Below are 11,695 nucleotides of genomic sequence, written 5' to 3' on the forward strand. Positions count from 1 at the left end.
AAGTCGGGGGTCGAACCATAAGTACAAGGGATGCTAGACTAAAGACTTGGTGTGGGAAGGTTATATGGAAGGTAGGTTTGTGGGTGAACTTAACTAATAACAAGAATAAAAAGAAAAACTCAACAATGAAAGCCAAGCGAGGAGTAGACTATGTCCACCCTAGGATGGTCTAGTGGAAATAAAGATAAGCTAGGTCAAAGGAGTTCGAATGATAATCAATCAAGACACTTTAGATATCGAGAGGAAGTTGGTGACCCTACAAGCCACACGAACAACCTCTAATTGTCTTATGTCTCTCTAGGAGTGGCAGGACAAGATTCAAATCAAATATCTTTCAACAACCATCATCAATCTCAACCTTAATCCTAACCATTAAAGACAAGACCAAACCTAGGGTTTCTCTAACCTAAAACCCCTAAAGAAACTATGCTAACATACTAGAGGTAAAAGAAATAAATAAGGAAAGCATTAAAGGAACTGAAGAACATGAAAGCATTTAATCTAAACTAAGAAAGCATTAAATGAAAGCATTAAAGAAAAGCAGTAGAAAGAAGCAATAGAGAAAAGCAATAAAGACATCAAAGTATTAAAAAAATAAACTTACATAAATAAAGTGACATGAAAGTAAATGAAAGCATAAATGAAGAACTAAAAATCTACACTAGGTCAAAAAGTAAGAAAAGGAATGAAAGAATGATGTTCTAGAATGAGGCACGAAGGCACTCAAACTAGGCATGGGGTTTATTCAGATACAAGGGGGTATTTATAAGCTAAGGAACGAAAGGGGTAAAAAGCCCTAAAAACCCTCAAAGCCCTCGGAGTTTGGTTTGCGAAGAAAAGAAGTCGCGCAGTCTGGGGCATGAATTCGGCCGAATGGGACCATGGTTCGCCCCAATGGTACCTCATTCGACCGAATGGAGGTGCATTCGAGCTTTCCAGTGCGTTTCAGCATCAAACTTGAGTACCACAAGACCATTCGCCCGAATCTACTGGGCATTCGCCCGAATCAATGCCATTCGCTTGAATGGTTCTTTAATTCACCCAAAACAGTGACTTTCTATGCCAATACTATCACGTAGCAGCTCCATTCACCTGAGCAAACCCCCATTCGACCGAATGGGAGGTCGAATGACTTGAATTCCATGCCAAACCGTGTCTTTGAAGGTCCAGAAGGTCCTTGAACTTTGCAAGGCTCTTGGTTGTGACTTGGAGTGCTTGAAGAGGCTTCGATACGCGTGTCTAATCTTCGTTCAAAGCATTAAAGTCTCGTACGCAACGTAAAATACCTTGAAATCTCTGAAAATACCTGAAATTAACTTAAAACACCGTGGAGACAAGAACAAGGTAAAATCATGCGTAATGTGTGTAAAAAGCATTTAAAACGTGAGACTCGACACTACAATGAGGAGATAAATGTGCTCTAAAAATGAGCACATCAACTTTCCCAAGCCAAACCTTTGCTAGTCCCTAGCAAAAGAACTAGCAGGGTAATATCAAATTGCGAGGCAAAAATAAAACTAAACTAAGAGATGCAATAAAACCTAAGACTCACTTTCGTAGGAATCACGGTCGCACTTAGCATGTGCGAAAAGCCCTTTAAACCCCTAGGTCTCCCGTAGAGGACGAGTAAGGTCTCGTGAGGGTTTTTAGAAGGAAACCCACAAATCCAATACAAACATACATGGTGAGTGGAAATCAAAGCAACAAAAGCTGTGCACGAGCAATACTCTTCCCTAGCCATGGGTGTGCAAGTACAATGGTCTCAAAAGAGCACAATACCAAGAAGAATGACCAGTTTCATGGACTCGGGATCACAAGGTAAGCTACAACACAGGCTATGCCACCCACTACCTAGAGAGGTCACAAGTCTACGCTCCCCAGGTTATTTCTCAAACGATGTGAGAAACATGCAATGACGCTCATGTGTTTGATTATTTCTTCTAAACTTTTGATCTGCAGTCTTGTAAACCTTGAGTTTTCAAAATAATAGTTGAGCATTGATTTGGTTTGTGGCACCGCCTTTGGGAATTTATGGACATATTTTAAACATATGAGTCATGATTGAGCCTCATCCGCACATATCACTTGTCTACTTATGAGATTGTGGATTTGTAGCGCACTAGGCATGACTTGAGGACTTGGGCTTAATGTGAATCTAGTTGTTTGTATTAGACTATGCTTATTTCTTACCTTCTTACCTTTACCACTATTTCTTTCATTACTAATCATCCATCTTTACTTTCACACCTTTATATATTTGAGCATACTAGTTAAGCTTACTATGCATAATTTGATCATAATTTTGGCATTTCCTATTATCATTATCTTCTACATCCTATTGTATGTTCTTGAATCTTGTGTTATTTTGCAATATAAACTATATTTTAGAGATTATGGAAGTTCTTAATAATTTATTGAATTTTAATATGAATCAATACACTTCCTATATATATACATTTTGATTTCAAATTGCAATAAAAAAAAAAGAAGAAAGAATGAATGAATGATGATAAGTAGAAGAAAGCTTTTTATTGTAGAAATGCCAAATTTTCCTCTTTATCATATGCTAGCTAGTCATGCTATCACATTAGTCTTTCCATAAAACCCCATTTCCATCATACTACACCCTTTTTTCCATCTTTTCATCACTTAACCCTCACCACATTTTTTCATTCTTGAATAGTCTACCAAACTCCTAGTGAAGCATAAAAGCCTTTGAGACCCCGAGTACCGAGGTGCGAAACTTTGACACATCTTCGTTAGAGGCTCATATCGTTCTTTGAGCCATAGGATGAGAGAATGAGTATAACTCCAAGAAATTATTGAGTGAATTATTTTTTTCATCCTTGGCCACATACCCAACAAAGTGAGGTTCATATAATGTCCATTGTGATTAGTTTGGGAGTCTTAGACTATGTATGGTGAGGTCATTGTTTGACAACTTGTTTTGAAAATGATTTGTAGAATAAGAACACAATTCAAACTTTTAGAATCGATAATCATAGCTTGCTAGTCTATCATACATCTTTTGACAAATTGTGGCTTGTGCGTTCATGATCATAGCTGTTGTTAGATCATTCATGTGCATCTATGTTGGTTCCGTATCTTTTCCCTTTATGATAATACAATACTTGCTTGAGGACAAGCAAGGGAATGGCTTGGGGGAGTTTGTTAGGTACATTTTATCTTTATTTTTACTCCTATAGGTGGCTTGTTTAGCGTGATTGCATTGTTTAATTAGATTTTACGCTTGTTTTGTTGCTTTGGTGTTTTATTTCGTTTTAGGATCTAATCATCAAAACCGAGCATAAACTAGCCCTTTTTGTTGCATACATTGCTCACGTAAACGCCGAGGGCTCAAAGAAGTGAAACATCATGAGCCAAGCCACAAGAACAAGCCAAAGAGAAGCCAAAGTAGACCTACTCGACCGAAACTAGCTCGCGCCGAAGTAGCTCAAGCAGTTCAGAAGCTGAGTATCACATTTCTAAAGGTCTCTGGACCGGTCGAGCGAGGTGGCTCAGGTCGAACGAGCTGCAGTCAATCTTCAAGTAGCTTCTGATCTTTAGCAGCATTAAATTTAGGGGTACAGCATCTGCTCGACTAGGTCGAGCAAGATGGCTCGAGTCCAGCGGAGTTAATTTTCACATTCTGACTAATTTTTGAAGTTTCTGATATTGTACCTGATGGTGGCTCGACTGGTCGAGCGGGCTCCGCTCGTGTCGAGCGAGATAAGCGGCAGCAACTTTTGCGATCTTTTTAAATATCATTTGAGGTCCAATCACATTTACTGCTTTTTATTGTAGTTGCCAAGACTGCTTTTTATTGAAGGTTATAAATAGAGAAGAGGAAGATGGAGCTAGATATATCAGATTTCACCATTCATTTTGAGTAACTCTTATGTATTCTTCATAGCTTAACTTTCTTTTCAATTAAGAATTAGTGTTTAGCATAATTTCTCTTTCATTTCAATTGAATTCATGTCACCTAGTTATCTTGGATTAATTGTTTTTAGTTTCATATATTCATGCTTGTAGCTCTTCAACTTAAATTGCATTCATCTTTTTAGAAGTACTCTAGTTTAATTCATTCATCTATGGTTCTTACCTTGTTTGCAATTTACAATCTTAATATGAGTATGAGTGAGTAGTTTATTTTGGCTTAGGCTAGGCATTATCACCATATATGTAGTCTAAATTGGTTTCCTTACCTTTGGCTTGGTTGTGTTGTTTATGGTTTAATAGATTTTGCTGTCATGTTTAGTGTCATTGAATTGAGGGTGAGAGTCGATTTTTAACAATAATCTATGCTTAAAAAAATTAAGTCATCTCCATGAGAATAGGTAGTTGAGTATGATTTAGGAAGCTTTTTAGTATTTATGATACGTTCTTCCCCATAACAAGACATCCATGACCTTAGGTTAAAGTTTAGTAAACACTACTTTGGTGAGAAAGCCTAGCGTATGCCTCCTTAGCTTATTGATCATTCTATCCTTACTTTAGTTCATTGCATTCTTATTTACTTTTATGCTTCATTTTCATTATGTATTTTTAATTACTTGCTTTAATTATTTCTACCACCAAACATCGTTTTATACACTTTCGAACACACTAATTGATTGAGAAACTATTGACTTAACACCCACTCCTTGTGGATTCGACCCGTACTTGTCGTCTTACTAAGCTACGCCGTGCACTTGCGGTATTACTATTGAAGGACGTAAAGTCCCGATCAACTACCAGTGTAATCATCATGAAAGAAAGTGGGAAAGCTCATCAAATTGGCAATAAATAATCAAAATTTCTGAAGGAAAGATACACATCTCAGTTCACAAGCTGAACCAATTCTTATCTTTTCTTCTTCTCTTGAATACTTATCTTAAAGTGTGTTCAAAGAAGTCCTTATGTTCAGATGCTTGTCTTAGTCTTTATACAAACACTTTCTTTAGCACTTTAATTCTATGTTGCGAGCTTTTGAGTTGTAATTAGTTGATAAACACTAGTAGTCAAAAGTGATTTTTCATTTGGTAATTAATTGAGGTACTTGGATATTTCAAAATTTTATGGTTTTAACTGTACAATTTGTTGTGTAGTACTTGTATCATTTGAATATTGAAGCACCTTTTTTTTATTGTGTTTCTCAAATCCTCTATTGTTGAGGGTAGTAAGTTCTTCTAACTCTTACCTTTTTTAATTTATTGAAAGAATCATGTATCTTATGAAAATAAATGTGTTTTATTGTTTCTTAAACATGAGTGAGTAGTTTTACTTTCTACAGTTTAGGGATGTAGTTAACATATAGATTTGCTTATTGGGAAATAGGTTGAGTATAAATATGTACATGAATGAATATGTGAGTTCCATGTTCAGGAATCAAAACTTCATTTCAATTTCCATCGATGGACAATTTATGTTGATTGAATATATTGAACACTTGTGAAGTATGAATTCATGCTAGTACTGAGTAGTCCGAAGGCTAACTTTATTAAGATTCCTTTGAGACCTAATCAGTTCTTATGATGATGAACAATACCTATCTTGTTGATTGCTTCTTGTTTAACATGAATTCAAACTCATAAGCATATATAACAGAAAAATTAGTAATGTGGCCGAGTTTTACGCCTAGAAGCCGAATCTCCTTAACCATATTAATAATTATATGGTTCTTATGCCTAGAAGTATTGGAGCTAAAATAGAAAGACTATTCTCTTCATAAAACTTTGTTAAAAAACACATTTCCAACCCATCCCTTTAGTAAATCAAGAAATTAACTCCCCAAACTCTAGTCTTACTTTTCTTGTTTGAAGTTTAAATCATTTTTTTTATAACTTCCACTACACCAAATTAAAAATCTTCATTGTCATTATAATCTACTTGTCACAAAATTATTTCCCTGTGCATCGACCCCTTACTTACCACTAATGGTAGTCATTGGACTTATTTAATGTGTATAATTTTATTGCATAGAGGGGACTTAGTTAAATCATCAACAACTTAAGACTCCATCTTTTGTTCTATCTAGTACCTCCGACATTTGTGATTTTTTTAGCATTATCACCTTGTGTTTGCAGCAATTGTTCTTCCCTTAAAAGTCAAGATAACCATAGATTTTAAAGCAGTGTTGAATTGAGTGGCATTTGATCTTGCAATGGTCACAAAATAATTGTTGTTTCTTTTACCTCCTCCATTTTGAGTATATGTCCTCTTATTGCCATTATTACCTTCATTGATCCTACGTTGATCATAAATCTTACTCTTGTCACTAGTAAAAGCCAATGATTCAGTTGGAGTAGCAGCATATTTACAAATTTCTTTATTCCTTTCTTCTTGCACCAGCATTCTGTGTGCAGCTTGAACTATGGGTGAGAATATTAGTGCGAGGCTGATTGAATTGGTTGGCAAGTGTACATAGGGAGTGGATCTAGGTGGTTAATTACATCCCAACGAGATTTCACTCTGGTGAAATAATCAGCAATAGTCATAGAGGCATTTTGATTAAGATTGGTATGTTCTTGTAGGCTATACAATTGTGCAGAGGAGGATTTGTCATGTGATATTTCTATAGCATTGTTGTAATACATGATACTTTTGGCCACTATTCTGTCAAGAAAGGCAACAATCCAACCAATCAACATATTATTGCACTTTCCAAATAATTAGAGCCAAAAAGAATTTGGAAGAGGCTTAGGTGTTGTACCATAAACAAAACTCAGTTGTTCTTTACAGTGAGTCCAATTATCATCGATCTCTTCTACTCAGCATATTATTCCGAGCCATTAAACGGCGTTGAAATGAGTTTTGTATCAACATGATCAGAAGAATGAAGATATTATATGCTTGCTGGACTTTGGGTTGAAATTGCCATTTTTCGTGAGAATAACAAACTAATTAATGATGTGTAATATTTTTAACAAACTAAAACAAAGTACTCTTATATAGCATAACAGAAAGATTGCTTTTATGCTTTCATGTAACTGAACCATTATGTAGTGCACCAACAGCATGTATACCCCATTTTGTATGACTTCAACATCTCGTGATTAGCATTAACCATGACCTAAAGAAAATAAGCATGAAAAGCCGTAATACAACCATTAACCAATCTTCACCTCGTAAGAATGCAGTGGATAAAGGAATTCAAAGTTTAGGAACCGACAAAAATATTGCCCATGTGTACAAAAAAACCGGTCATTCATCGCAGCTACAAATCCACTATATGTAAAGAAGACACCACAAACGTTCAAATTTTTAAATACAACTACTATTAAAAACAATTTTTTTTTTTGAAAATATTCACACCTCAAGCAAATAAAAGCATAAATGAAGTCACCTTCAACAATGGCATAAATAGCATCAGTCTTTCCGATATTCTAGCGGATAATACGGCATAAAATTTAGATGATCAAAAACCAGCCATTGACTAAATGTGTGACCCAGAAAAAATAGAGTATATAGCAATAAAAAATTCTGCGATCCGCAAACATTACATGCCATAATTCTCGAAAAATAGTTACAACAATCGAAATTCCAAGATTTTGGTCCCAAAATAACCACAAGCTGCTAAACCCTCTCCATCTCTCTTCAACAAAACTAAATCAAATCAAATCATACACCACACCAACAGTTTTCTTTTACCAAACTGAAAGAAAAACAAAGAGATAACAGGAACTATGTAGGACTACAAATTTCAAAACTCGCCTTAGAAGCACTTTCGGTGGACAATTGATGGACCGGATTCATCGTATTCACCCTTGGAGATCCACATCTGCAGAAGCAACAAACATGTTAGCAATTTTAGCCTCCAGATCAACACTAAATAGTAACATTAACCAATTAAAGAAAGAGTACCTGTTGGAAGGTGCTGAGTGATGCAAGGATAGACCCTCCTATCCAGACACTGTACTTCCTCTCAGGTGGTGCAACGACCTTGATTTTCATGCTGCTCGGAGCAAGAGCGGTGATCTCCTTGCTCATCCGGTCAGCAATGCCTGGGAACATTGTTGTACCACCACTGAGCACGATGTTACCGTAAAGATCTTTTCTGATATCGACATCACACTTCATGATGGAGTTGTAGGTTGTCTCGTGGATACCAGCAGCTTCCATACCGATTAATGATGGCTGGAACAGAACCTCAGGGCAACGGAATCTCTCAGCTCCAATTGTAATAACTTGACCATCAGGAAGCTCATAGTTCTTCTCAATGGCAGAGCTGCTCTTAGCAGTCTCTGATTCTTGCTCAAAGTCAAGGGCAACATAGGCGAGCTTCTCCTTAATATCACGGACAATTTCCCGTTCAGCGGATGTTGTGAACATGTAACCTCTCTCGGTAAGGATCTTCATAAGATAATCAGTAAGGTCACGACCAGCAAGATCCAAACGCAGGATGGCATGGGGGAGAGCATAACCTTCATAAATAGGAACAGTGTGACTCACACCATCACCAGAGTCGAGAACAATACCTGTTCAAAGAACACAAAATTATAATAAGAAATAAAGATAGAGCGTTATATGAGGAAGGTAAAAATCAAGTTGATTGACAGCTACAAACCTGTGGTACGACCACTAGCGTACAAAGAGAGAACAGCCTGAATGGCGACATACATAGCGGGAACATTGAAGGTTTCAAACATGATTTGGGTCATCTTTTCTCTGTTAGCCTTGGGGTTCAATGGTGCCTCAGTGAGCAACACTGGGTGCTCTTCTGGGGCAACACGAAGCTCGTTGTAAAAAGTGTGATGCCAAATCTTTTCCATGTCATCCCAGTTGCTCACAATACCGTGCTCAATTGGGTACTTCAAAGTCAATATACCTCTCTTAGATTGGGCTTCATCTCCAACATAAGCGTCCTTTTGTCCCATACCAACCATAACACCGGTGTGTCTTGGGCGACCAACAATACTTGGGAAAACAGCCCTAGGAGCATCATCTCCAGCAAATCCAGCCTTCAAATAGCACAAATGCAATCAAATAAACATGAAAACCAACCACGGAATTATTAAGGCAAAGGCAGGCACAATCTTACCTTGACCATACCAGTTCCATTGTCACAAACAAGTGGTTGAATCTCCTCTGTGTCCGCCATCTCGATTTATACTACAAATACACAGTCAAAACATCCCTTTTCATAAGAAAGAGTACCTTGTTGACATCATCCTAGTTATAAGAAGAATAAATGTATATCATCCTCAATTCATCAGACCAGTTAAACAATAAATGATAAAATAAACAAATGCATAAGTTAAATGTCCTCCCCATATTATTTTATTGATAAGGTTAAAGTCCACACACACACACAAAATATTGTCTCAGTCTGCATAAGATTCAGTAAAAATAATTCATCATCAAAACCAATTTTTTCACATTTGCAAGCTTCCCAAAAACCTTGCAACCTTAAACAATTTCCCTCATGCATGAAAAATCTGTTTGGTTATTTTAGGGCCATTTTCAAATACATATGACAAAAGGTACACATTTTTACAAGATCTGTTTTGAGCTTAAATTTTGCAGCCCATTATTAATATCATTCAAATAAAACGCTAATCTCAGGATCAATAAACGTAGAAAAGAATCTGATTTTAAAATAACACTCAGCAATGTTCTGATCTAAATGCGATTCAGCTACTAAAATCCAATCATTTCTCAAGTTTTGCATCAGCTTTGATTCTCACAAACTAAAAAATCCAAAACATTTTACACACCACCCTTTAACATCAAAATTTTCGAATACGTCTTCAATCAAATTCACCAAATGCGATTAAACGTGAAAGAAGAAATCTATGAATCAAATTCACCAAATGATTTAAACCAAGCGATAAACTTCAATATTCCAAGATCTTTAATAACCATGAATCGAGCATTAAAATAAACAAAGATCGAAAAAATCTAGCAGATCGAGCTAGTCAAATCACACACAACGTAAGTCAACTGATAAAGCTTTAGATCGGGACTACTCTAGTAACAAAAACACTTTGAGTTGCCAAAACAAGTAAAATAACATCAAATCCACTTAAAAAATAAACCTCAATGAGAAAATTAATTTTAACACATTCGACAATAATCGACCACTCAAAAGACTACGATTCATCATAATAGCATCAAATCAAATTCAAAGAATCACAAAATCAAACTTAATAACAAAATCAAAACAGCAATTTTCGGCAATAATCTGAAGAAAAAAACATCAAATCTTAAACATAAAGGATGATTCAAATTGAAAGTGTAAAAGCTTTTAGTTCATACCTTAAGGACGGAAGAGAGATTGAAAGGGAGAGAGGAGAGAGAGACAGAAGCGATTAAAAGAGGGAACTGCTATGTTTTATTCTGTTGAGAGGAAGCTGTCAAATGAAATGCAAATGCAAGTGAAAGAAAATGAGAATTAAATATGAGGCCAAGGAACAGAAAGAAGTGAACCAGGGCAGGCGGTGACATCATGTGAGCTGGAAGCACGTACTCGTCCACGTGGTCGCTTTTTGCTTTTCTTTCCTTTGCTTTTTTACATTTGAACTTTTATATTTATGTTTAAAAAGATTTCTGGAAAAGGAAATTTTATTTAAAATTATTTTTTTGTTGTTGGAGAAATTTTGACAGAATGTGTGGGGTGGTGTCATGTGCAAGAAAATATTCACAGAATGTGGAAGCACGTTTTCTCGGGTTCTTCAAGCTATAATTTTTCTTTATCTTTTTAAGCTTGGTATTCATGTTTCTTCCTTTTAGGAATTTTTGCCTAATGATTTTGTACTAAATCAAGAACAATCCTTGTAATTAAAAAAAAATCATCATTAATTTTATAGATTAATAACATAAATGGTCATGGATTTAATTTCAACATTTCTTTTATATATATATATATGTATATATATATATATATGTATATATATACATATACATATATATATATATACATATATATATATATATACATATACATATATATATATATATACATATATATATATATATACATATACATATATATATATATATACATATATATATATATACATATATATATATATATATATATATATATATATATATATATATATACATATATATATATATACATATATATATATATATATATATATATATATATATATATATATACATATATATATATATATATATATATATATATATTTAATTTTATTAAATTAATAATCACAATTAGGATAAAGATGAATTTAATACAACATGACGAAGAAATTGTTATCGTCTTCTGTTCTTTTGAGATATGGTTGAGTAGAACTCAATAATCACAAAGCAGACAATCTCCATCAAACGTGGATGAGAGATTAGCATCACTAAAAAATATAATATACCAACTTAAAGAAATCATATTTGATCAAAACAAACAAAATAATTGATTTGAGATAGTTACCGATCCCCAAGTAAACATAGATGAAGTTTTGGGAAAGTTATAAATGGCCAAATTAGTAACTTGCAACTAAAGTGACATAATAGACTGCAAATAATAGAACTACTTAATATGTGACACAAAATATCTCTTTTAGAGTTTTTCAGATAGGAAACAACTTCACTATAGTCATTCATGTACAATTGTCGTTTCCAACTGGTTGATCTATACTATGGTAAAACATAAAACATACAGATATCATAGCAAAAATGAAGAAAAAAAACACTAGGGTTGAATGTAATATCTTATGGGGAAATTTTATTTGGTAACAATGTGTTT

At 34.8% G+C, this 11,695-nt stretch overlaps 1 protein-coding gene across 2 annotated transcripts; it reads right to left on the bottom strand.

The window, feature by feature from the left end:
• Positions 1-7,422: 7,422 nt before the first annotated feature.
• LOC130802420 (actin-7-like) lies at positions 7,423-10,405 on the bottom strand. Of its 2 annotated transcripts, none has more exons than XM_057666435.1 (5): positions 10,240-10,405; positions 9,023-9,093; positions 8,549-8,942; positions 7,846-8,459; positions 7,423-7,762 (listed from the first exon to the last, which is right to left on the bottom strand). In XM_057666435.1, exons 2-5 carry the CDS (start codon positions 9,080-9,082, stop codon positions 7,697-7,699), a joined length of 1,134 nt encoding a protein of 377 aa, XP_057522418.1. In that variant the 5' UTR covers positions 9,083-9,093; positions 10,240-10,405; the 3' UTR covers positions 7,423-7,696. The 2 variants fall into 2 exon arrangements, with proteins under 2 accessions (XP_057522418.1, XP_057522419.1); XM_057666436.1 differs by having other exon boundaries at positions 9,023-9,153.
• Between the last annotated feature and the right edge of the window lie 1,290 nt (positions 10,406-11,695).

Source organism: Amaranthus tricolor, chromosome 16 (assembly GCF_026212465.1).
Source record: "Amaranthus tricolor cultivar Red isolate AtriRed21 chromosome 16, ASM2621246v1, whole genome shotgun sequence".
Classification (NCBI taxonomy): Eukaryota; Viridiplantae; Streptophyta; class Magnoliopsida; order Caryophyllales; family Amaranthaceae; genus Amaranthus; species Amaranthus tricolor.